The sequence below is a fragment of the Mesoplodon mirus genome (genome assembly GCF_964341445.2).
Source record: "Mesoplodon mirus genome assembly, chromosome: 7".
In the NCBI taxonomy this organism is placed as follows: Eukaryota; Metazoa; Chordata; class Mammalia; order Artiodactyla; family Ziphiidae; genus Mesoplodon; species Mesoplodon mirus.
Window position 1 is genome coordinate 80540106 of NC_138983.1, and position 27343 is coordinate 80567448.

The 27343-nt window shown below is 47.5% G+C and overlaps 1 protein-coding gene and 1 pseudogene across 2 annotated transcripts in view; both read left to right on the top strand.

Moving 5' to 3' along the window:
* Positions 1-27343, top strand: part of LOC309808828 (centrosomal protein of 78 kDa-like) — a 1511271-nt pseudogene that overhangs the window by 1300168 nt on the left and 183760 nt on the right. The gene's annotated exons all lie outside the window — the stretch shown is intronic.
* LOC309808000 (forkhead-associated domain-containing protein 1-like) overlaps positions 1-27343 on the top strand; it is a gene marked incomplete at both ends in the record, with an annotated part of 98335 nt that overhangs the window by 65614 nt on the left and 5378 nt on the right. Inside the window, 8 exons of the mRNA XM_082628011.1 lie at positions 3525-3632; positions 6371-6454; positions 7487-7639; positions 8492-8692; positions 20007-20123; positions 23048-23143; positions 23567-23787; positions 24326-24491. Coding sequence (XP_082484137.1) covers positions 3525-3632; positions 6371-6454; positions 7487-7639; positions 8492-8692; positions 20007-20123; positions 23048-23143; positions 23567-23787; positions 24326-24491 — 1146 coding nt within the window. The remainder of the gene's footprint in view (positions 1-3524; positions 3633-6370; positions 6455-7486; positions 7640-8491; positions 8693-20006; positions 20124-23047; positions 23144-23566; positions 23788-24325; positions 24492-27343) is intronic.

Below are 27343 nucleotides of genomic sequence, written 5' to 3' on the forward strand. Positions count from 1 at the left end.
GCCTGACTCCAAAGCTCCTGTGTGTAACCACTACCCTAGACTGCCTTCAAATCTTAATTGTGAAATTATCTAAGAAAGAATTGATCCATTAAATCAAGTTTGCCAATGATGTTGTTCCAACTTAAATTCGCATATTGATTTTTTTTGTTTTTTTGTTCCATCATTGAGAATGTTTTTAAAAATCTCAACATGTTTGTAATTTGTGTGTTTCTTATTTTAATATGAACGATGTTTGCTTTATATATTTTGAGGCTGTGTTACTAGGTGCATATAAATTTAGGATCCTAATACTTCCTGTAGAGCAAAACTTTAGATCATCATGAAATGTCCCTTTTCATCTCTACTAGTGTTTCTCCCTTAACGTCTCCTTTGTCATTTAGCTTCATCACTGGCTTTCTGTTGGTTAGAGTTTTCATACCTTATCTTTTTCATACGTTCTCTGTCAATTTTTGTCTTAAGTTTTAGACATATGCCTTCAAATAGCGTATCATTTTTACAAAATACAGTTTGACCATCTTTGACTTTTAGTCCATTTATATTATGTAATTACTCGTGTACTGGGGTTTAAATCTACCTTCTTGCTCAATACCAGATGTACCATCTGTGGTATGTTCCTTTTTCTCTCCTTTCTTGCCTCCTTCTGAGTGGATGGTTTTCTCTTATTCCACTTTCCCCCTCTATTAGCTTGGAAATATTTCACTTTTTTACTATTCTTTTAGTCATAGTAAGACAATAGCATTCATCCTTGACTCACCAAAATCACACATTAATTTTTTCACTCTTCTACTATTCTCTTAGTAGTCATCCTGAAGACTATAAAGTGCATTCTTTTTTTTTTTTTTCGGTACGCGGGCCTCTCACTGTTATGGCCTCTTCCGTTGTGGAGCACAGGCTCTGGACGCACAGGCTCAGTGGCCATGGCTCACAGGCCCAGCCGCTCTGCGGCATGTGGGATCCTCCTGGACCAGGACACGAACCCATGTCCCCTGCATCGGCAGGCAGACTCTCAACCGCTGCGCAACCAGGGAAGCCCTGCATTCTTAACTTACCAAGAGGCAATAGTAGTTGATAATTATGCCCTTCTCCTTGACAGTGCAATGAGTTTCAAACACCTTAACTTCACTTACCCCCTCCAGATTTATAAGCCATTACTGTCATTTTCTAAACTCCTCTTGATAGTTAAAACCCCACAAGACATTATTAGTGTTTTTCTATAGTCAGTATCATATCCACACATTACCCTTACTGTTGCTTGTCTTTTCTGCATCTCTGATCACCCACCTGGGTTCATTTTTCTTGTGTCTGAAGAATACCCTTTAATGTTTTCCCTCATTGTGGCTCTGCTGATGACAAATTCTCAAATGTGCCTGTGTGTCTGTCTGGAGATGTATATTTAACCTTCATTCTTAAAACACATTTGACTGCGTATTGAATTCTACAATGGCAACTCTTTTCTTTCAGCACATTAGATACAGCATTAGATATGTCACTATTGTCTTGTGGCTCCTATTATTTCTATTTAGAAGTCATCTGTAAGCCTAACTGTTGTACCTTTGCATAATCTGTCTTTTTCTCCGGTTGCTTTTAAGATTGTCTTTTTCCTTGATTTCCAGCAGTTTTATTATGGTTTATCTAGGTGTGGATCCAGTTTTATTTACCTCGTACAGAGTTCGTAGGGGCTTCTTGAATCTCTGGCTTGGTGTTTTGCCTTAGTTCAGGCGCTTGGGCTCTGTACCACACAGGCAGTGGGGAGCTACTAAGCCTCCTGAACAAGTGACTGATGCAATGACATTCGTGGACAGTAATTAGGGTAAAAATGAGAGTTACAATTTCTCATGTACTAGGCATTACCCTGAACTTTTCACCTCTTAATCTTTACAACAGCGCTGTGATCTAGAAATCATCCTCTCCATTTTACAGATGAGAAAGTCAAGGCTACTAGTTACTAGTAAAGTAACTAGCCCAATGGCACAGTCGGTTTTGTCTGACTCCAGGTTTGTCTGACTTCAGTTACCCTGGCATAGCAAACAGCCACATGCTACTGTTTACACTGAAATTAATGAAAATTAAATAAAATTTTAATTCAGTTCCTCCGCCAAACCAGCCCCATTTCGAGTGCTCGATCCCCAGATGTGGCTGGTGGCTGCCGTATTAGACAACACAGCCTCGCTCAGAGTACCTGTACCGTTGCAGAAAGTTCTGGTGGACAGAGCTGCCTTATAGCAGGGTAACTCTCACAGTACCGTTAAGATTGCACTGGAAGAAACTAAACTTGAGGCGAGGAGGCCAGTTGTCACAGTCCAGCTTGCATTTGAGAGGGGTTGGAGGACAGGCGTGAGACCCCCGAGTGTGAGAGAGGGAGCAGGGCGGCTGCTGAAGGTGACTCTGAGGCTTGGGGACAGGAACGGGGGCTGTTCATGCAGAACACAAACAGGGGCAGAGTCCAAGGCTGGACTTGGCTTTTGCAGCATATGAAACAGGCTGCTGAAATAGAAGTCAGAGCATGTTTAGACCTGGGAGAAAACTAAGGCCCAGAGAGCTTAGATGACTTTTCCAAGGTAACGGAGCTGGGTAGAGGCTCTTCCACTGGGCCACACTACTCAGAAGAAAGCTCTTAAGGGCTTTTCTGGGTCTTTTATTACATCCCTGTGATCCCCCTCTTCAGATCCCTAAAAACACAGCCTGTGAATTTGTTTCAGCACAAAAACTTTCCATTTATTTACGAGTGTTTGCCTCATTTCCTGTTAGTGCCAGGGCCCAGGGCTCAGCAGGTGCATCCAAGAATTGAGCAGCTGCGAGGCCTACACTGGCCAGCCAAGGGTAGCGTGGAGCACTCCCAAGCTTACCGTGCGTTGACTGTTACCCAAGCAAGGGGGGAAAAGTAGGCAAGCTTCTCCACTTTAAACGCCTTCCTTTGCAGGCTGCAGTTCTTAATAGACATTGCTTTGGCAAGCCTCCAGAGAGGTTACCACCAGTGAGTGTGCTCAAAGTGGTAACGACAAACAGTTATGATAATAAACCCAATCATAACATTTCCAAGTACCCATCACGAGTTATTAGAACGAGACTGTACGGCGGACATTCCCGTCCCCCTTTCATAGGTTACAACAGTACTTAACACTCTCACAGAGCCCTTAAGCACTATTCCAAACATCGAATCCCCACAATAACTCTATGCAGTGATACTAGTATCATCATCCCCATTTGACAGATGAGGACACTGAGTCACGGAGCAGTGAAGTAACTTTCCGAGTGTCGTACGGCTGGTTAGGGACCGAGCTGGGATGGGAGTGTGCGGTAGAACATAGTTGAGCCCCGGGTGCAGAGCTCGGCCCTTTCCCGTAGGGGGCAACTCCCTGTGAGTTTGCCTCCACCCTGTGCATGCCTGTGACCCCTGCTGCTGGGCTGCAGCTGTCCCTACCCCTCAGGGACTCCCCCACTGCCATTAGCCCCCCCAGAAGAGTTTCCCCAGAGGGCATGATGATCACATTAGCAGCAAGCCCACGCTTTCATCATCCTTTCAGGTGGAAGAGAAGCTTCGGGAGGATTCCAGAAGGAAATTGCTTCAGCTGAAAGAAATGAGGAACAGAGAAAACCTCATTAAAGCCAATTTGGAAAGGGCAGTAGGTCAGGTAGGTGTGCTGCAGAGCCCCTTCACGGGCCCGTGCTCTCCACGGAATCCCGCACCCAAGCGGCCGGCAGGGATGAATGAGGAGGAAGACGGCTTGCCTTAGTTCACCCGCTTATCTCAGGGGCAGGGCTTTGTGCGGCTTCCGCGTCCCCGTGGATTTCACTAAAGAGGCTTTTCCTTCTGGGAAGCTGCCCACTCCAGTGTTTGCTGTTGCCTGAGACCCTGACCAAGCAGCCAGTCCCAGCTCAAGGCCCACCCCAGTGAACCAGCTGTGCGGTTCCCTCTTGGGAAGGGTTTGAGCTCTTGACCTCAGTGGTGTTTCTAGCACTTTCTCCTTCACATTTTTTGTCCTGACATTTAGAGCGATCTTTCTTCCTCTGGGCCCCCAAAGAGATGCTACAGTCAGTGTCCCCAGGGAATTGCCACATTTCTGTTTGTTTGTTTGTTTGTTTTGTTTGGCCGAACCGCGTGGCTTGCAGGATTTTAGTTCCCCGACCAGGGATGGAACCCGTGCCCCCTGCAGTGGCTGCATGGAGTCTTAACCACTGGAGCGCCAGGGAAGTCCTGCCACTTTTCTTAATAAAGTAAAACCCAGAATACCACAGCTTATGCCAGGTGGAGGTGGGCAGGGTGGGGAGAGGGCCATTTCCCAGGGCTCTGAACCAAGATGGCCCAGTGGCCCTTCCTCTGACACGTGGCACAGACATGAGGGCCAGAACATGCAAATGAGCCTTCACCAAAGGCTAAGGGAGAGCAAACGAGAACCCAAGACGGGGCACTGGCCCTCCAGAACACAGCCCCCCAAGGGCAGCCCATCTTGGACCTCCTCCACAAGGCATCCTCTCCTGGCAGCCACGGCTCCAGGGGGACCAAGAACGTTTTGCGTGTATGTGTTTGTGCTTTTCTTTTTCTGGGAGACTGAGTCCACCTCGTCACTCATTGGATGCTCAGAAGGATTTGTAAACCACCAAAAAAGGTTAAGAACCACGATCCTTAAAGGAGTCCTCCGTCCCACCCAGCCCAGCTCCCAAAGCCCTTGAGTTTGGTAGCATCCAAGCCTGAACCATCAGTGTGACCGGAATTTGTCCCACGCGCTGAACTTCAGAGGCATCCACAAGTTAAATGATGATGCTGACCCTCAGGCAGGTTTGAAAGCCTCTTCAACCAACTTCCACACCATCACCCCCGGTGTCCTTTCTCCTGCAGGGTGCCGACCCCTTAGCAAGGCAGAGAGCCCGCCAGCCTGGGCTTCCCTCCGTGCACCTGGGCTACCCCTCACCTTGCTGGCACTCTGCACCCACGGCGAACACCCGCCTTGAGGGCATGATCTGCGCCACTTGCCGAGCGCCTGGTCATGGCTCTGGCCAGGGGTCATGCAGGAAGACCCTCAGAGACACTGAGATTCCTCCAGGTCTAGACTCGAGAGAGAAAGGACGAACAAGGCTTCTCTGCGCTGCCTGGGCCTTGCTGCTTCACCCCCTTGTCTCCACAGCCCGCTCCCGGCCTGAGGTCCTGCCCTTCCCCAGGCCAGTGACCACAGGACTCAGCCCACCATCCAGCAGGACCTGTCCCTCCCCACCCCCACCCCCCACCAAGCAGTCCTGTAGGGCGCCTCTGGTGATAACACGGGCCATTGCCCACAGGGCCCTCTGCATAACCTCTTCCTCGGGCGACCTAGGACCCTCCCTTGGCCATGAAACCAGCAGACGACTCAGAGTCCCTCCAATCACCCAGCTGGCTTCTGGCAGGATGACTGCAGAGGTGTCCTTAGGAGAGTCACAATTCCTCTACTTGGCTTCCCAGAGCTCCCTGGTGTGCAGCAGACTCCTGTGTCTTAGGACCTGTTCACGTTCTCATTGATTCTGTGGCCCTTGTGGTCCTTCAGGGCTCTGTTTTAGAGCCTTTCATGACCACATTTTGCCAGTGAGCCAAAAACCCAGGCCAAGGGCCATCACGTTGGGAAATTTCCAGAGAAACTTGGGCTTCTTTGCCGTTCAAGTCTCATGAGCCTGGGGCATCTTGAACTCGTCATTCTAGAAGCCCTGACTTAATTTAACTGCGTTGTTTCATCATCCGTAATATGAAGACACCAGCATCAGGGAGGCACTCAGTAAAAACTGGCTGAACTGAAGGAGAGGACTTTGAACATCTGACTTGACAGGTGTTTCTGTTCTAAGCATTCGATGAACGTTTATTGAGTGCCTGCTGTGTGCCAGGCGCTGCACCAGGCTCCGGGGACCTGGAGAGGAGTACAGGAGACGTCGTCTTCAGGACACAAGGTCTAAGGCACAAAACGGCAGCAGGCAGCTCCTCCTTCTCTCCCCAGGCGCCCTTGCTGATGACACGAGTTACCCGGGCTGACAGCCTCAATGTTTATCTCACAGCCTGGTGCCAACGTAGCAATTACGGAAGAGCGCTCCCGGCCCTGGACTTCCCACTGGATAATTGGCAGCAAGTGGCTCTTCCGAGAGCCCGAGACGTGTGTGTGCTGACCGTGTGCGTCGGCTAGGTTAGGCGGGCACACCTGAAAAGTCATTAAAACCTGCTGTCCCCCTCTCTTGTGTGGGCACTGCCCCTTCCGGTGAGAGGTGAAGGTGTTAATTACCCATAATGACCACTAAAGGCGTGCAGAGCCTTCTCACCGATTTCTCCCAGACCCAGCGATGGAGGCGCCTCCCCCAGCCTTGCCGCTGCAGCTGCGCCCCTCACCTCATCCCCTTCCCTTTCTTTGTGCTGCAGCTGGACCTTTTCAGAGGTCAGGTCCTCAAGGCCACCTGCGGACGCGTGAAACCGTTCCAGGACAAACCCGTCTCCAATCAGCAGGCTCGTCTCTCTTCCCCACTTTCTCCTTCAGGGACCCGGGGCTCCAGACACTGGGAGCATATGTTCCTGTTTTTTGTTGGTGGCACATAATTTTCACACTGTTGCTACACCATAAAGATTTGTTTTGATTTTCTGGGATTTCCTGGCTTTTCAAGTAAAAGCCAGTTAAACTCCCTTGTAGTGTTTCTGTGAAAATCAAATTAAACCACCCAGGACTGTGTCTGGTTGGCAGACCCGCACGGTGAACCTCCGTTAGCCCCGCGAGGAAAGGGGCGGCCTCAGCACGGATGGTGTGTCCTCGCTCGCTCGTTCCTCCTGAAGTGGCAGATGGCAGTGAGGGTGGGCCTCTGGCTGTAACGATGCCTTATTATCCTTCCGTTTATTCTCTCCAATCCTGGGTGTCAGCGCGCGGGTCACAAGATCATACCACGGGCTTCTCTCGGACGACCTCCTTTTTAGGAGCCCACAGCATCAGGCTCAGCGTGATGAATCCCTCCCAGAATGCAGAAGAATCTAGAACACACTCGTGGCCACATGACAGGCCTTTGGCTCTTAAAACACCATCTCTGATCCTGGGAAACATGCCCCGGTGACAGAGCCAATATCCACGCTCCAGAGCCAACCCCAAAACACGCCAGGACCTCCCTCCTCCGAGCTTAAGCTGAAGCCCTCCAGGTCCCCTCCCCCCAGAGCCACCCTGCATTTTAATTAATTAATTAATTAATTTTTGCTGGGTTGGGTCTTCGTTTCTGTGCGAGGGCTTTCTCCAGTTGCGGCGAGCAGGGGCCACCCTTCATCGCTGTGCGCGGGCCTCTCACTATCGCGGCCTCTCTTGTTGCGGAGCACAGGCTCCAGACGCGCAGGCTCAGTAGTTGTGGCTCACAGGCCCAGTTGCTCCGCGGCATGTGGGATCTTCCCAGACCAGGGCTTGAACCCGCATCCCCTGCATCGGCAGGCAGACTCCCAACCACCGCGCCACCAGGGAAGCCCCACCCTGCATTTTAAATCTTTTTTTTTTCTTTTTCTCACCAGTTACCAGAAAAGAGCAGCAGGGTCACAGAGGACAATAGCAACGTTTGGCAGCAAAAGCGGACCCTGCAGAAGGAGACCCAGCTCAGCAGCTGCAAAGAGGAGGAAATCACCCAGAACATCAAGAAGCTGAAGACATCCTTAGACAGTTGCCAGGTGCCCCCTTCTCCATTCCTCAAATGTCCCCTGTGTCTCATTTTTGTGCTCCTTGTTCAGGAAATTGTCCAGCTCTGCTTTTAGTCCACCTTTTCTCTTGTTGGAGAAATCTGTTTGAGATCAGAAAACAAAGGACCTCCAGAAATGCCTCCCAGGTGAACTTGGTGTGGCCAAGGAGAAGCTGCCCGACACACTCCAAGTGCTGCCTTTGGGAGGCCCCAGACCCCGGGGGAAAAAAAACAGCCCCGTGTTATTTCCAGAGAAACCAAAGAAACCTTCTGCTCTTTATTTGCAGTTTTCTTTTCTGTCCCAGCAGTGGAAGGCTGCTCTTACCCTTATTGGACCAGAGGGTCTGGCAGAGCCCCCACTTCATGGCCCCCACGCAGGGATCCAGCTTATCACATCAGGCAGCTGCTTCTGCTTTCTCTGGAAATATGCAGCTACTATTTGGGGAGTCTGGGCAAATGTTGGCTTGTCAGCACTCTTTCAAATCAGGAAACCGCACTTTATGACCAGCTTGTGTGTTGATCTCAGCAGGAATTCTGTAACCAAATTTGCTTCTCCTTTCCGCCAAATCGTCCTTGGCAATTTGGCTTTGGAATTGCCTATACCTAAACAAAGGGTCTATTTGTCCATCCAGAGTCCCAGTTAGAGTGCACGTGAAATAAAAGCTGCCTCCTTCCTTCCGCCCCCCGAAAAAGGGAAGTAAAACTGGGCCGTCACAGGGCGGCCAACATACGGCTCTGCCTGCTTCACGGGCCCGTCAAGAACACTGCTCTGTGTGGGTCACAACCGTCAGGTGGTATTTCTGGCGATGGTGCCCGGGCTCCTCACGACCTCATCTCTTTCCAGGCGTGCATGACAATGTCTTGCTCTAGCAATGAGCTGAAGAAGGAGGTCGACCACCTACAGCACCTGCAGGTGAGCCCACCTGTCTCAGGGCTCCAGAAGGTGGCACTGGACATCTTGCGCCTGTCACTGTCCTGGCTGGAGGAAACGGAGCATCTCCTCCACGAGGTGGGGATCCAGTTCTCCAGCTCCGACAAAGGTGATTGAAACTCTTTTCTCACATAGTTACATGACTGAAATATTGCGTTGAATCTGATCACGATGGGACATCTATTGAGGGAGGCTTCTTAGGTATGTGGCCAAGTGTTCCCTTCTCCAGACTTCACTTTGCTTCACCACTTGAGAAGCAGTGTTCCTGGAAAAAAGTACACAAGTGAGACGTGATTACTGGAGAAAAATGAGACGTGACAGTGGCAAAAGGAAAAATCGAAATTATGCTAAATCTTCTCTCTCAGAAGTAACCATATATATACATATATAGAGTAGAGACGTTTTTTAGAGCAGTTTTATGTTCATGGCAAAATTGAGAGGATGATACAGAGATTTCCCAGGTACCCCCTGTCCCCACTCATACACAGCCTCCCCCATTTATCAGCATCAGCACCAGAGAGGTACAGTTGTCAGGACTGATGAACCTACATTGACACGTCCTAATCACCCAAAGTCCATGGTTTATATTAGGGTTCACTCTTTTTCATTTTAATTTTATTGGAGTGTAGTTGATTTACAGTGCTGTGTAGGGGTCACTCTTGGTGTTGTACATCCTATGGGTTTGGACTTGGACAAATGTGTGATGACATGTATCCACCATTATAATATCATACAGAATCGTTTCCCTGCCCTGGCCTTTCTCGCCTTCTGAGATGGCCCACGCTCTGTCTGTGGAGTGTGTTTCTCTCTAAATAAGTCCACGTCTTACCTACCACTTTGTCTCTCACTGAATTCTTTCTGCGATGAGACATCAACAACCTGAGCTTCATTAAGTCCTGAGACCAGCAGGTCCACCAATAATGAGGCCCACCCCGGGGAGGACCCAGAGGCCCTGTAAATCACAGTGCTCCACCGGGAAGATGGTCCAGTCCTGAAGGTGCTTTTGATCCCAAATCTACTGCCCTAAGCAGAAGCCAGGGAGCACGGCGGGGGATGTGGTTCAGATCAGGCCATCTCTGAGCAGATTGGTGGATTCTGTGCACAAAGCCCTGGTATTAGGTCAACTCGATTTATGAGTTTCACTTCTCAGGTCACTCTGTAACTACACAGTAACAGAAAGTACGCAGAATTCATTAAAAGCCACCTGTGGAGTCCATAGAGGGGAAGTGGGGTGGGTGAAGTTACAGATCAGGGACGTGGTAATAAAGCAAAATGATGATAACCCATAAACCCAAATATCTAGAAACTGATATTCTAGAAACTGAGGAAAGTAAAGCTACAAGTTTAACAAAATAAAAAGAAGCAAAGGAGAAGCCAACTTCAGAGCCAGCCTATGCAATTCCTCCATGGCAGCGCATGTTTGTCTGATTGAAGCCTGGCCCTGCTGTTCTTCAGTGCCTTCCTATTAGTGCCTTAAGTAATCAACATCTCCAGTAATCCCTCTGCAGTGTTCAGGAATTCAACTCGTCATGGGGAAACCTGTGGTTTGAGGACTTAAGTTTTTAAGATAACGTCTTTTCTTTTCAAAACTGGACATTTTTATTCCAAATAAAAGAACCTATCCCCCCCAAAAAAAAGAATAGTTTCACTGCCCTGAAAATCCTCTGTGCTCCCTCCCAGCCCCCCCGCAGCCCCTGGCAACCACAGATCTTTTTACCGTCGCCATAGTTTTTGCCTTTTCCAGGATATCATGTAGTTGGAATCATACAACTTTTCAGATTAGTTTCTTTTATTTAGTAATATGCATTTTCGTTTCCTCCAAGTCTTTTCATGGCTTGATAGCTCTTTTTTTCTTTTTAAGTGCCCAATAATATTCCATTATCCATTCACCTACTGAAGGACATCCTGGTGGCTTCCAAGTTTTGGCAGTTATGAATAAAGCTGCCATAAACGTCCACATGCAGGGTTTTGTGTGGACATGTTTTCAACTTCTTTGAGTAAATACCAAGGGCGCGGTTGCTGAATCGTGTGGTTAGAGTACATTTAAGTTTTTTTTTTAATTAATTTATTTTATTTTATTTATTTTTGGCTGCATTGGGTCTTCATTGCTGCGCACGGGCTTTCTCTAGTTGCCGCAAGCGGGGGCTACTCTTCCTTGTGGTGCACGGGCTTCTCATTGCAGTGGCTTCTCTTGTTGCGTTGCGTGGGCTCTAGGTGCGCAGGCTTCAGTAGTTGTGGCACACGGTCTCAGTAGTTGTGGCTCATGGGCTCTAGAGCACAGGCTCAGTAGTTGTGGCACACAGGCTTAGTTGCTCCGTGGCATGTGGGATCTTCCCAGACCAGGGCTTGAACCTGTGTCCCTTGCATTGGCGGGCGGATTCTTAACCACTAGGCCACCAGGGAAGTCCGTAGAGTACGTTTAGTTTTTAAGAAAACCACAAAACTCTTTTCCAAAGTGGCTGTTTTGCGTTCCCGCCAACAATGAATGAGAGTTCCTGTTGCTTCACATCCTCGCTAGCGTTTGGTATCGTCACTACGATCATATTTTGTGTGGAACTTCCAGGGCATTTTCCCATGGAAAGAGCTGTGTGATTCTAGGCAAGTTACTTCCCCTCTCTGTGCCTGTTTCTTTACCTGTAAAATGGGGATAATAGGGAATACTCACCCCTTAGGATTTTTGTGAGGATTAAAATGCATTGATACATGTAAAGTACTTAAAATAGTACCTGGCATAAAATAGGCACTACCTATCCACGTGTATTGATTTTTTAACTTTACAAAAGAATAATGTCATATTATACCCAATTTCCTTTAGTTTCATTCCTAACAGTACATCTGGAGCACCCTTCCATGTCAATACACACAGATCTACATCATCGCTGTCACTGATGGCAAGGAACCCCATTCTGAAGGGTGTACCGTAATTTATTTAGCCAGTCCTCTATAATGGGCATTTAAGTTGCTTCCAGTTTTTCACACTTAATAGATGAGGCTGACATAAATATTATTCACACATACCTGTTCATCTTATCTTTATCATCCTAGATGTGGAAGGATATGAACCACTTTCATTCAACAAAGATTTATCGCAGGCCTCCTAGATACCAGGCACAGTGCAGGTTGGAAATATAATGGGGTCAGAAACAGGTAGAATTCAGGTTATGGGGTATATGGATGTTGGCTGTAAAATTCCTCCCTCTTCACTGTACATTTGAAATCTTTCATAATAAAATATTGGGGAACTAACAGGCACTCTCCCTGCGCTTGTAGATCTTAGGGTCTCAGGGAGGAATAGGGTGGGGCCTTAACTGAAAAATCACTCACATGTAAAACTTTAATCATGACAGTTGCTTTGAAGGAGAAGTGCAGGGCTCTGACCTGGTCAGGGACGGCAGGGCACCTGCAGGGTGCATAGGAGTTATTTGCCAAAGAGGGGAGGGGAGGGCATTCTGGGTGGAGGGAGCAGCGTGGTGGGATCGCAGGAAGCATGGAAAACTCACGGGACTAAAAGAAATGGAGGCGGAGGGCAGGGACTGGTGAAGGAGGTCCACAGGGGCTGTATCATGGTGTGGCCGGGGGCTTGCAGAGCACTGGTAAGAAGCTCTGCTTTAACCTGAGAGCAGAGAGAAGCCCACGAAAGGTTTTAAGTAAGGAACTGATGGAACAGGCTTGCATTTGGAGACAGTCATCTTGGCCACGAGTGGAAAATGTACAGGAAGGTGGCCAGCACAGAACCCCGGGAGAGCAGTTAGGAGGCTGTCACAAGACACGATGGTGGCCCTCACTGTGGCAATGGAGGGGACGGAGCAAGAGAGAAGATTCCAGGGGCATTTAAGAGATGAATCAACAGGCCTCAGTGATGGAGTTAGATATGGCTAGAAGGGAAGTGATGGAGAGAAAGGGGGCTACAGGTCTCCAGGTTTCTGGCTTGTGTTAAAAGTACAGATGTGGTTCCTTCACTAAAATCCAGAGTAAAGAATGCCACAGGAGGACCAGGTTTGAGAGGGAAGATGAGTGTGAGGTGCCTGTAGACACCCAAAGTGAGGTGCCAAGGACGCAGCTGTCACCCTGGATATCCAACCGTATCAGTGATGTGGCCCCGGAACCCAGAAGAACATGTGCCACATAGCGGGTGCTTAGTCAGATGGGATGGATGGACGGGTGGATGGATGGATGGTGATTAAAGCCATACGTGTGAATGGTATCACTAGGAAGAAAGTATTGAATGAGAAGGGAGAGCCCAGGGCCACACCTGGGAAACTCCAACATTTATCCTTGATACTACTTGCCAAAGCGCTCTCCAGAGAGGCTGCGCAAATTTGACATTCTTACAATAATGAATGAGAATAGAGGAGTGATTTTCAACTCTGGTGATTAAGCAACCCCAGCCAGGATATGTCTAAGGTAATCCAGAAGGTGGTGTGAATTTCTTTTAAACGTGTTTAAAAAGAAAGGCAAGGCTTCCCTGGTGGCACAGTGGTTGGGAGTCTGCCTGCTAATGCAGGGGACACGGGTTCGAGCCCTGGTCTGGGAGGATCCCACATGCCGCGGAGCAGCTAGGCCCGTGAGCCACAACTACTGAGCCTGCGCGTCTGCAGCCTGTGCTCCGCAACGAGAGGCCGCGATAGTGAGAGGCCCGCGCACCGGGATGAAGAGTGGCCCCTGCTTGTCGCAACTAGAGAAAGCCCTCTCACAGAAACGAAGACCCAAGACAGCCAAAAAAATAAATAAATAAACAAATGTGGGGTTTAAGAAAAAAAAAGTTTAAAAAAAAAAAAAAGGCAAAATCCAGATGAACTTTTCTGTAAGTGCCTGCCCCTCCCCGATAGCGTAGAGAACAGGGGCGCTGCATTGCTCCCGGCAACCCAACCCCTCCCCAACCCCCGTATTACTGTCGTTGTAATCACGGCAGAGTCTGAGTGTGCGTGAAACCAAGAGAGATGTGGCCCACAGTTCTAGCTGTTCTTCAAAATCAGAACTAAAACAAGGAAAGACCATGATCTCTATCCTAGTAACAGCGGGGCCAAGCAATGTGTGCACTGTCCCCTCCCCAGGCTTCAGGAGTCACTGAAGCCTCTGTCTCTAAATCTAGTCTTACATTCCCGTAAAGAAACATGGGTTGCGAAATTAAGCCATCAGGGGCTTCCCTGGTGGCGCAGTGGTTGAGAGTCCGCCTGCCGATGCAGGGGACACGGGTTCGTGCCCCGGTCCGGGAAGATCCCACATGCCGTGGAGCAGCTGGGCCCGTGAGCCATGGCCGCTGAACCTGTGCATCCGGAGCCTGTGCTCCGCAACAGGAGAGGCCACAACAGTGAGAGGCCCACGTACCACTAAAAAAAAAAAAAAAAAAAAAGAAGCTGGCTCAAAAACTTTTTATGTGTTAGTCCACCATGATAAGTGATTCAAGGTACTTCCCATTACTGAGGCCAGCAGGGGATCCCCCAGTCACTCATCACCATACGCAAGCAGTCCTAAGAGCCTTGTGTGTTCACAGTTCCTAAGAGGAGGGTAGGAACCATGGTTTGTTTAACTCCTCCTCGGTACTTGTCACTGTGTTAGTTGTTTTACATGTACTGTGTACTTTCATCTTCCAACAGCCCAATGAGCCAGGTACTATTGTCGTCTTTATTTTGCAAGTAAGGAAACTGAGTATCAATAACATTAAGGAACTTGCTCAAAGTCACACAGCTGGTGCATGGTAGGGTCAGGACTCAAACTGAGGTCGTTGTGATCCTGGCACTTGTGTTTTTTCTGTGACCCCACATGCCCTCCGAAGATCCAGAGGGGTACCAGGTACATGCCCAGTTCCTAGAGGACAGGTTCTGTCGTTAACTTGAACAGAGACAAACCTGAGAGTTTCATTCCCTGGACTGAAGGGTGTCTGATGCGCGCCGCGGGCCTCGCCCCCGCAAAGCCCCATTTGCATTAGAGCGAATAAGTCTGAGTTCAGGCTTTGGAGACCAGCTGCTAAGGTGTGACTCTCAAGTGTGCGCTTACTCATTGTGTGAGCAGATCTCGACTTCTGTGTGCCTCTGTTTACTTGGTTATAAAATGGGGTTAAGATCTCACCAGGTAGTTGTGAGGATTAAACGACGTGGTACCCAAATCATAGGGTCACACATAAGCCTTAGGAAACGGTAGCTGCCATCCGCATCAGCCTTGAATACTTGTTGATTTAATGTGAACTAAATGTGGATGGCAAGCAGATGGGTATGCACACAGGTAGGGCAGCGTGATTTACTCACGCCGAGGTGCCTTTACCTGTGACCCCTGCCGCATCTCTATTTGACAGCTAGTCAGATTTTCTTAGCCGTGAGCACTCAGTTCTCTTCCCAGGCCTTCTTCCTCGGCTCTTGACAATGGGCTGCATTTCCTAGCTGCCGAGTGGTAAAGCTGGGACTCCATCCAGGTCCCTCTGACCTCAAAGCCCCTGCTCTGAACCACCATACTACCTGCCTTTTAAAATATTGTCCTAAGGGATAAAACACACGTAACGAGCTAGGTCTGTAAAATCCTGGAATAAATCCCTCAGGGAAATCCAGGTTGAGTAACTATTGTTGGATCATGTCATGAGCAGCCCAGGAGATTGGGGTCACTACTAAAGATCTGATTGGTTAAGATATCACCTAACACCTGTCAGAATGGCCGTCACCAAAAAGAACACAAATAACAACTGTTGGCGAGGATATGGAGAAAAGGGAACCCTTGTACACTGTTGGTGGAAATGTAAATTGGTGTGGCCACTACGGAAAACAGTTTGAAGGTTTCTCAAAACACTAAAAATAGAACTACCACATGATCCAGCAATTCCACTCCTGGGTATTTATTCCCCTAAAATGGAAAACACTAATTCAAAAAGATACATGCACCCCAATGTTCATAGCAGCATTAGTTACAATAGCCAAGACATGAAAGCAACCTAAGTGCCCATCCACAGATGAGTGGATAAAGAAGATGCAGTAGGGAATTCCCTGGCGGTCCAGTGGATAGGAGTTGACGCTTTCACTGCTACGGCCCAGGTTCAGTCCCTGGTTGGGGAACTAAGATCCCACAAGCTGCATGGTGTGGCCACCCCCCAAAAATAGATGTGATATATCTATATGTATATGTATATGTATATGTATATGTATATCTATATCTATATCTATATATATATATATATATATATATATATATGCAGTGGAATACTACACAGCCATAAAAAAGAATGCAATTTTGCCATTTGCAGCAACATGGATGGACTTGGAGGGTACTATGCTTAGTGAAATAAGTCAGATAGAAAAGGACAAATACTGTATGATATGACTTTTATGTGGAATCTAAAAAATAAAACTAGTGAATATAAGAAAAAAAGAAATAGACTCACAGATATAGAAAACAAACTAGTGGTTACCAGTGGGGAGCGGGAAAGGGGGAGGGACAAGTTAGAGGTAGGGAAATAAGAGGAACAAACTACCGTGCTCACTTCAGCAGCACATATACTAAAATTGGAACAATACAGAGAAGATTAGCATGGCCCCTGTGCAAGGATGACACGGAAATTCATGAAGCGTTCCATCCTTTTGTGACCAGAATGGGAAGGAAATTCAAAAAAGAGGGGATATATGAATACATAGAGCTGATTCACGTTGCTGTACAGTTGAAACTAACACAACATCGTAAAGCAGCTATACTCCAATTTAAAAAAAAGAGGTACAAACTACTATGTATAAAATAAATAAGCTACAATGATATATTTTACAGCACAGGGAATATAGCCAATATATTTTTTTTAATTTCACTTTTTCCTAATTTTTTTAAATTCTTTTCTTTTTTTTTTTTTTAAACCCCACATTTGTTTATTTATTTATTTTTTTGGCTGTCTTGGGTCTTCGTTTCTCTGCGAGGGCTTTCTCTAGTTGTGGCAAGCGGGGGCCACTCCTCATTGTGGTGTGCTGGCCTCTCACTATCGCGGCCTCTCTCGTTGCGGAACACAGGCTCCAGACGCGCAGGCTCAGTAGTTGCGGCTCACGGTCCTAGTCGCTCCGCGGCATGTGGGATCCTCCCAGACCAGGGCCCGAACCCGTGTCCCCTGCATTAGCAGGCAGACTCTCAACCACTGTGCCACCAGGGAAGCCCATAGCCAATATTTTATAATAACTATAAATGGAATATAACCTTTAAAAATTGTGAATCACTATGCTGTACACCTGAAACATACAATATTTTACATTGACTATATCTCAATTAAAAAATAAAAAAGCTGCGACCTAAAAAAAAAAAGTCTAATTGGTGAAGGATTACTGTGTGGTCCCACTGGAAGACAGGAAACATCTAAGGAGGACATTAAAAGTCAGCTCCCCTCTCCTCCTGCCTGGTTTCTCAGCTTCTTTTGATAAGGGAAAGAAAGGACTTTTTACATTTATCTTTGCAAGCTCAGTTGATTGTGTCTATTTCTGCAAGACTTTGTTGCAAATAAAAGGATTCCCTGCATACATAGAAAATCGCTCTTTCTCAGATATCCAAGATATGCAGTATTTTTATGTGAAAAAAAAGAAAGTTGTAATACAATATGCACAGTGTTCTCCCCTTTTTTTTCTTTTTTTTTTTTTTTTCAAATGCCAATATCCAACCACAGGAGAAATCTGGAGGAAAAGACATAAAAGTGTTGAGAGTATTATCCCAGCATGATAAGACTGTGTGAGCCTTGACTTTCCCTCAGTCGTTCAACAACTATTTATTGCAGCCCTACTGTGTGCCGGCCACTGAGGATACAGCGGGGGGACACTTTCCACTTTATGGGTTTCTGCCCTGTTTGGATTTGTGTAACAGGCATGTGTAAATTTTGTAACCAGAACTATAATCAAGAATTGCTGCTTCTCCCAGAGAAGAAAATCCCTCTTTCCAACAGCCCAAGTCTGCATCACCCTTCTCTGCCATCTCGGGATCCACCCAGTGCCCCTCTCCTCAGGCATCCTTCACATCAGCCAGCCCAGCCCTTCACTCTCCAGCCTCTAGTCTCTCTAAAAAGAGAATGAGAGACCTAGGTCTGAATTCTGATCCTACTGCTTACCAGCTCCATAGCTGAACCTTGCTGGGCGTCTGTGTCTCACCTATAAATGCAAACACATTTCCTTGCTGGGCTGTTTGTAATGATCAGAAAATATCACGTGTTAAACTTCTGGCATGGTGCCTGGCACACGGCAAGTGGTTAATACTGAATAGCTATTATTATAATATTATTATTCTCACTCTTCCAAGCTGGAAATTCTCAGCAAGTGGCATTGTCAGAGGTCAAGGGCCCAGGCACGAGCCTATTCAGCTCCCCTCCTGTCTCTCTCCACACCCACCTTTCCTCCTTTCCCTCCATCTTCCCTCACTACGTTCTCTTTCCAAATGCAGCTCTTCCCTCCCTGAGTCTCCCCTTCTGTCTCCCTCCCAGACCACCTTGTGCACAAGCTCCTGAATCACGACCTCCTTCTTCAGCGTATACAGCCTCCCACTCCATCTTTCTCCCTCGTCATCAAACATGCACTTCAAGCTGGTGCATCTTCACTGGGACCACTGCTTCTTTAGCTCCTTTTCTACTGCTTGTACTGCTGTCCCACTAAGACCTTGAAGTGCATTACACCCTGTGTGCTCACCACCAACTTCCCACATTGTCTTTGCCTCTTTGGCAACTGACGTGGCCCCCCTGCACTGAAGCCCCAGCTTGCTCCCCCCGCCATGTTCTCTCTGGCCTACCCAACCCTCTCGGTTTGCTTTCTTGAAACCCTCTCATCTTTCATAATTACAGCTTGGGTGGGTGATGCTCCTGGCAGCCAGTAGGTGGAGGCCAGGGATGCTGCTAAACGTCCTACGGTGCCCAGGACGGCTCCCACGACGAGGACTGTCCCGCCCAACACGTCGAGATGCTGCAGCTGAGAAATGCTGCTGGCTCCTTCGTCTCTGATACATCCCGGTTATTTTTCTGAAAAAAAAAATCACCCTTCATTAAGCCAACTCACTGCTCCATCAGAAGCTGAAATAGCAGTGACTCAGACCCTGGAGTCACACCACTGTGATCCCAAGCCCTGGCTCAGCCATTTGCCAGCTGTGTGGCGTCCAGCAGCCACAGGTCTCAGAGCCCGACCGCCTCATGTGTAAAAGGAGGCGATGGCGGGACAATACAGTGGGGTGATGCGTTGATTGCTTGGCAGAGGGCCGGGCACACAGGTCACACTCGTGACATTTCAGTGATGTTTAAATCAAGTTTATACTCTTTAGGCTACTGTTCTAGGCTGGCCACAAACTGAACTCAGCTTTCCATCCCAACTCTTCCCTCTACTCCTCCCCTCCCCCATCATCTGCTCTAACCCAATTAAGCTCTTCCAGAACATGCACTGCATTTCCCCACCTCTCATCCTACCTCCTGCCTTCACCCCCCATATTAGTTTCCTATGGCTGTTCTAACAAATTACCACAAACTTAGGGGCTTAACACAACTCATATTTATTCTTTTACAGTTCTGGAGGCCAAAGGTCCAAAATCAGTTTCGCTAAGGTAAAGGCAAGGGGCTGGTTCCTTCTGGAGGCTCTAGGAAAGAATCCGTTTCCTTGCCTTTTCTAGTCTCTAGACTGGAAAAGGCGAGGAAATAAAAATTCCCCGCTTTCCTTGGCTCACGGCAGAGGAGCACCTTCAACTCTCTGCTTCTGTCACATCACCGTCTCTGTCTGTCTGTAGTCAGACTCCCTGTGTCTGCTTCTTGTAAGAACCCATGCGCCTATATTGGGTCCCCCCAGCTAATCCAGGATAAGCCCGCATCTCAAGATCCTTACCTTCATCACATCTGCAAAGGTCCTTCTGCCCTGTCAGGTAATGTTCATAGGCTCTAAGGATTAGGACCCAGACATCTTTGGGGGGGAGGCATCATTCACCCAACCACCTCTTCCATTCTGACACGCCATCCCCTCCAACTCTGCATACCCATGCGTGCCCACGCCCAGTGGGGCCTCAGCCAAGCAGTGATCACACCAGATGAATGATGGTGCCTCCCCTGGGACTTTTTCATAGACGGATGCTGTGCAAGGACCAACCTTGGGGAACTTCCCAGGATAAATACCCTGTTTAGAGGGAATAGGGCTTTCAAGAAACCAAGCTTGCTGCTGGGTGGAGCCCTGGGCTAGGACACAGAAGCCTGGGTTCAAGTCCATCCTCACACCTGTGGCCGAAGGTTCCCCCTCAGTGCCCCCGCCCTGGGAGGCTGCAGCCTCATATGAGCTGTGTGGCCTTGGACAAGTCATTTCACCTCTCTGGGCCTCGATGCCTCACCTGCCAAGGGAGGATGGTGAGCTCATTAGTACTGGCCTGTGGTAAGTGTCCAGTAAATAGCAGCTGTGACTTTTACATGCAGTAACTTCTTCCTGAGCCTTTGTTTTGAGTGTAAATTATTTCTTTTATAGATCACAAGGACCACATGGATGGATCATTTCTAAACTTAAAGACCCTCGGGATGGAAAAAAATGTTCGGAAAATATTGGATGTAAAACCTGACTTGCCAACTTTTTCAAGAGTAGAGATCGGAACGGTAACCAAAGAAACTTTGTCTCTGCATTGACTGACACGTGGGGAGGGTGGGCATGAGGACAGACACGAGCCGTGTGCCCTGGCACCACTGTATACATCATTGGTTCGAGGCCAGGTCCTCCCTGATGGGCTGGCACCTGTATGGACTGATCGGTGCCTGGCCGTACCAGCAATCCAATGTTTGAATAGAAAGGCGGCTTGCCATCATGTACAGCATGATATAGCATTGCACTGATGCTGGCCAGGTCAATCTCTGGGCCCTCCTTTTCACATCACATGTTGTATTCTGCAGAAAATATCCAACAAGCTAATGTACAACAGTATGTCATGAGCTTGCCTAACATTTGCTTTTTGCTATAAACTGAAAAACATGAACACATAAAGGGCAGCCAAAGGGAGCCATGATGATTAAGAAGACACAAGTTCTAGAATCAGAGACCTGTGTCCTAATCCCAGCTCTGCAAGCTCTGTGACCTTGGGCAGCCTCCTAACCTTTCTGGGACTTCAATTTCCCAGCTGTAAAATGATGATGGAAAAATTAAAGGAGATCATTATGTAAAGTGCTTATCCCAGTGCCTAGCTCATAGCGAGCACTTTAATAGATGATAGTTATTATTGTCAAACAGTTTTTAAAGAGTATTATCCAAGACAACCTTCCTTTCTTAGGGAGCATAGTTTGTGTTTTCCAGGATTTTCAGAAGTAATTTGATTCTTAGGTTGAAGGTGCCCTGTATCCTAAATGAATGTTTGATCGGGTGTTTGACTGACACATGACAATGGACAGCTCAGGTCAGCGTGGCTTGCTGTGGCAGCTGGTCTAAACCAGGTTTGGGAAAACATAATAAAGCCATCCTATCTGTACCAGCATTTTCTCCTACAATTTTTCTAGACATTTGCTCACACGTCTAGAGGTGTGAGTCTTCAGAAACGTGTTGGTCTTCCTGATAAAATCGAACCTTCCTTCTCTGAGGTTGGGAGTAGAGGGACCGTCTCCAGGTGGGGAGCTCAGCTGGATCTCACGTCCTGATGGTCCTGCTTCCAAGATTGACCTTCCCCTTGGCAACAAGCCCTCATCCCACCACTGACACCACAGAGCAGGAAACCTCCCAACTCTCAATCCTCCAAGGTTGGCAGTAATTAAAGGAAAGAGCAGGAGGAAGAACAGCTGACATCTGTGAACTGCTTACTGTGTGCCAGGCGTTGAGCTCAGCCGGCTCCATGCCTTATGTCATTGAACCATCGTAGCAGCCTTGTGTCATAGTTACTATTATTGTCCCCATTTAACAGATAAGAAAAAGTAAGGCTTCAGGAGGTCAAGTACCTCACCCAAGGTCACAGAATAATGATTGAAGACACACCAGGGGTGTGTCCCTGGTGGTGTGTCTGCTAGCCTGCAGAGACCGGGTGGGGACTGTGTGCTTGGATCCTGTAGCCCAGGCTGTTCCTTAGTGACCCTCCCCTCAGGAAAAGAGGGGGCGTCTGGAGAGGTACAGAGGATGCAGCTCAGGGTAGCTGAAGACACTGAGCAGCATCTCAGGTTCTTTTTGCAGCAGATCTGCCCGGTTTATTGTCATCTTCAGATACCCTCTTTTATTCTCATCTCCATAGATACATAGACAAATATGTCCACTCTTATCTATCACAGTCACTTTGGGGGCCATTATAGTTTTTTAGTTGTTTTGTTTTTAATCTCAGAGGTTTTCAGGGTAGTGCCAACAAATGCTAGGGCTAAGAGATGCTCATGGCAAGCATTAAAAGCCAATTTATTTTTTAAGGAGGCTTATTATGGTTATTTGTAGTCGTTCAGATCGGGTAACCTATTCAGACTGGTGGCCATTCCATGCAGTCATTTGGGCTTCCAGCAGCCAGCTGGCTGGTTGGGGTCTTAGGGAGATGCAGCTGCAGACACTATCTGCATTGTCTCTGGAAAGGGTCTGAAGTGATGCTCACCCACCAGGTTCCAGAACTAGGAGAAGGTTGGGCCAAATTTTGTGAGGGTATGGTTTCTGCTGCACAGAAATGAGATTCCTTTAATAAAAAGGAGGGAGGCTATTTTCCACTTAACCTTCATTCGTTCATTCCACAAACATGCCCACTATGCACCACTCGGTGCCAGGTGCCATGCTGGGCGCAAGGAGGGAGATAGTGAGCAAAAGCCGCATGGTCCCCATTTTTCTGGAGCTTGTCTTCTCAACATCAGCGGTACTGATTTTTTGAGCCAGGTAACTCTTTGTTTGGGAGACTGCCCTATGCATCATGGGGTGTTTAGCAGCATCCTTGTCCTCTACCCACTAGACGCCAGCAGCAATTATGACAACCACCAATGTGTCCAGGCATTGCTAAATGTCCTGGAGGGGGTAGGGTGGACAGAGTCACCCCCGGTTGAGAACCACTGGCCTAAAGGGAAGACAGGCGAGACGGTGGCCAAAGAATGGCATAAGTGATGATGCATCATTTCAAAGGCAGTCGTGCTCTGAAGTGGTAGGAACACAGTCATATAGAAAGCAGTTCACAGAGTCAGACTGGATTTAAAACCAACTCTCTTGGCATGGACATATATACACACACACGCTACCAAAGGTAAAATAGATAGCTCGTGGGAAGCAGCTGCATCGCACAGGGAGAGCAGGTCGGTGCTGTGTGTCTACCTAGAGGGGTGGGATAGGGAGGGTGGGAGGGAGACGCAAGAGGCAGGGGATATGGGGATATATGCATACCTATAGCTGATTCACTTTTTGATACAGCAGAAACTAACACACCATTGTAAAGCAATTATACTCCAATAAAGATGTTTAAAAAATTAACTCTCTCAAATTATTCTTTAGTATCTTTCCAGTTCTTCCATTATTCTTTGGGTTATTCTTCTGGATGTAGAAAATCATAATGGAATGCCAAGAGAGTTTTTCTTCTTTTTTTTTATTTCAGCCTCAAAATGGCCTTTCCAGCCCAGGGTCCATCATGGTCTCTGAGAAGTTAAGGAAAATGGATGTGGCTGACGCTTTAGATCTTAGTGAAAAGCTGGTAGGTATACCCAGCATCAGTCCCCTCCTGTCCAAACCTGCGTGCCCTGCAGGTAGTTTAAACATCAACTCCACATACATTTTAGTTGTTACAGTAGCTCCACGAGACCCATCTCCTATCCCAGCATGGGCTGGAAATTGCAGAGCCCAGTTCCTTGCAAGACTGGGTAGTAAGAATGAATGTTTATGTCTGTTGTCATTCCCCCTCCCCACTTCCCCCCAATTCTCAAAAAGGCATAGTGTAAATGGATGCGGGGGAAAATGAAAGTCGTACTAAAAACCCCAAATGCACTCATTTGCAAAGCATGTGTTTCTTCTCTGCAACTGCAGAAAATGAATGAAACAGAATTAGGCGTTTGCCTCCTCAAAGGGGCCACCAGCGGTCTTGGGCCAGGCCTCTTACCTGCGAAATGCTTTCTCGTAGTACATGGACATGAGCAAAACCCTCGGGACTTTGATGAACATCAAAGGTATGTCAGGTCACGTGTCCATGAAACACCTCTCCCCAAAAGAGAGGGAGAGAGTCTACCAGCTTCGACAAAGAGACCTGTACCTGGTGTTTGATAAGATCACCCTACTCAAGAACCAGCTGCAGAGAAAAGAGGAGCTTTTGAGACAATACGAGAAGGACATTGAACAGCTCAAATATGGCCCATGTCTCCGGCAAAAGGCCCAGGCCTCCATTCTCCAGGCTAAACCTCGGTGCAGCTGCAGACCCGTAGGGACCAGAACAAGAGGACAGAGGCCTGGGTGTGGAGGGGGGCAGGCGGGATGGTGACTCAGGGCCTGATGGACCCAAGTCTCTGGGCAAGAAAGCAGCAGTTAAAGTACCCTACTGTTAAGGAATAAGGTGCACCTTTTATAAATGTGTCTGATGTTTCACCATGTGTGTGCTTTTCGTAATTCCATCGTATTTTCAGTGGTATCCATTCCCCCACCCTCTCTGGAAAATTGGGAGGGGCTGGTAGCATAACCGTTGCCCCCTTCATGCTGCACGTCCACAGCCAATGGGCTATTTATTCTGCCCTCTAGTCCCCACATCTTCAGCCTTCCCCCCCACTTGTAAGGAAACCGCGAAGCCAGGCATATATGGAAGTGTTCTGAGGATCTCCCAGGTCGGGAGCATTGGTGGTGAGTGAGAAAGCTGAGGAGAAAAGAGACTTTGTCTCTCCTGTGTGCTCAGGCAGAGCAAAGTGTCGGTTCAGATGTACCAGTCACAGGTGGCAAAGCTGAAGGACGACATCTCCAAAGAGGCCGAAGAAAAGGCGCTGCTGAAGGAGGCCCTGGCACACATGGAAGAGCGGCTGCACCAGGAGAAGAGGGTCACCAGGGCGATCAGGCAGCAGAAGGTGAGAGGTCCCTGCTCGGAGCAGAGCCTCTGAGGCTGCCCCTCAGCTCCCTTTAGAAACAGCCAACTGAGGCCCCAGTGGGATCCAGGCAGCACAGAATGCATTCGCTCATTGCAAAGGAAGGTGGCAGAATAGCTTTAGCGTTAGGCAGACTTAGGTTTAGACTCTTGTTCTGCCATTTACTGTGTGGCTTCAGGCAGCTTTTTTTTTTAACATCTTTATTGGAGTATAATTGCTTTACAGTGTTGTGTTCGTTTCTGCTGTATAACAAAGTGAATCAGCTATATGCATACGTATATCCTGACATCCCTCCCTCTTGTGTCTCCCTCCCACCCTCCTATTCCCACCCCTCTAGATGGTCGCAAAGCACTGAGCTGATCTCCCTGTGCTATGCAGCTGCTTCCCACTAGCTATCTATTTTACATTTGGTAGTGTATATATGTCCATGCCACTCTCTCACTTCATCACAGCTTACCCTTCCCCCTCCCCATTTCCTCAAGTCCATTCTCTACATCTGTGTCTTTATTCCGGGCTGCCCCTAGGTTCATCAGAACCTTCTTTTTTTTTTTTTTTTTTTAGATTCCATATATATGTGTTAGCTTAACCTCTCTGAGACTCAGTCTAGCTTGCCTCTATTTTTTTTAACTTTCTTTTTTTTAATTTAATTTTTATTTTATATTGGAGTATAGTTGATTTACAGAGTTGTGTTAGCTTCAGGTGTACAGCAAAGTGATTCAGTTATACATATACATATATCTATTCTTTTTCAGATTCTTTTCCCATATAAGTTATTACAGAATATTGAGTAGAGTTCCCTGTGCTATACAGTAGGTCCTTGTTGATTATATATTTTATATATAATAGTGTGTATATGTTAAACCCAAACTCCTAATTTATCCCTCCCCACCACATTTCCACTTTGGTAACCATAAGTTTGTTTTCAAAGTTTGTGAGTCTCTTTCTGTTTTGTAACTAAGCTCATTTGTATCATTTTTTTTAGATTCCACATATAAGTGATATAATATGATATTTGTCTTTGTCTGACTTACTTCACATAGTATGATAGTCTCTAGGTCCATCCATGTTGCTGCAAATGGCATTACTTCACTCTTTTTTATGGCTGAGTAGTATTCCACTGTATATTTGTACCACAACTTCTTTATCCACTCCTCCATCGACATTTAGGCTGCTTCCATGTCCTGGCTGTTGTGAAGAGTGCTTTCTGAGACTCATAGTCTAGCTCGTCTGTATTTTTTTAACTTTTGATAATTCGTGTATTTTATCATGTTCTTTCTATCCAGATAACTCTTTTTTCTACCAGTTTTATTGAGACATAATTGACACACAGCACTGTACTGAGCTTAAGGGTGTCCAGCATCATGATCTGACTTCCCTGCCTCCTGCAATGATGACCACAATCAGTTGAGTGAACAGCCCGAGTGTTTTTAAAGGCGGCGCTTGTGATTTTCATTGTTCTGCCAGGTGCCAGGGATACACCGAGGAATAAGCTCTCTGAGAATAAAGATTTGGGTTTGCTATTCTGAGTAGCCAGAATAGTACTCCAGTCTTTCTGACTTGGGGCTGTGTATTGGTACACGCATGCTTGCGTGTATCTGTGTACATGTGAGTATGTGCTGTGTGTTTGCATGTGTGTGTATTTGCATGTGCGTGTTTGTTGCCTGCATGAGCTCTAAGGAGGCCAAGGTCATAGAAGGGTGCCCTTCTCCTCAACCAGGAGGTGATGGTCAGATAGTTCCTTGCAGAAGCCTGCCCTCCATCCTGCGAACCTTCCGGGCAATAGGTTTCCAGACAGCAGGCTCTCTGGCTTAGAGCCCCAGAAATGAAAAGTGGCTGTCCTGCTCTGAGGGAGCCTGGATGCGGTGTTTCCAGTGCTCACTGCTGTGAATTAAACATCACAGGCCTTAGTCTGCATGTGTCATCGGGCTGCCTCAGGCAGAGGACAGTTTCCTTTCACACCAAGCAATGCCAGGGAGAGCTGGGCCAGTGACAGAGTTGTGACTTTCCCTTTGATGTGCCCTCTGGAGAGCTCACCCCTCCCCGAAATGCCGCCCCCGCCCCCCGGGCTTGGCAGACTAGGCCCCAAAGCAGAGACACCAGACCACAGAATGGGACAGAGAAGGGCCCAAAAAAAGCCATTGTCATGTACTGAAAACCTGAGGATTTACATAATCAGGCTTCACATGCATTATTCATGGGCTGCCTCATTCATACACAGTGCAAGGGACAGGCCAGCCTGTTTGTCAGGAAGAAAACAATAATACATTTTAAAGTTTTGCTGGATCCTAAAGGGCACTTGTATACATCTGTCTTGGCATCCGTTCCTTCCAGGGAGTATATCTTCGTTGTCTTTAAGCAGAAATTAACAGAAAGTAGAATTCCTCTTTTCTAAGTTTTACACTTAGTATTTTCACAAGGAGCCTTAGTTTTTTAGCCTCCTGTATGAAACTTTTAAACTCTTCACCCGTTCACAGAGGTGGCAGTGTTGAAGCACTGAGATGAAATTACACATCTTTAGCCTCAGAATTGCCCCCCCCCAAAAAAAAATGGAGTTTGTAGTTTTAATGTTTGACCATCTCTTCACCAAGCAGACCTTTCAAGAATCAAAAGTCCTATTTCCACACTAATATCGCTGGCTGTGAAAATGAGACTTGGTATAAGATGCTGGGCCTTCACAGCGAACTGGGTCTGTGGCTCTGTCCATGTGGCAGAGGGACGGGAACCGCGGCCCAGGCCGTGCTCACTCGAATCCACTTCCCACATCACTCGAGAAGCCGGCAGTGTCTCTCAGAGTTCAGAGGCCAGATTTGGAGTCAAACAAATAGGGGTCAAGC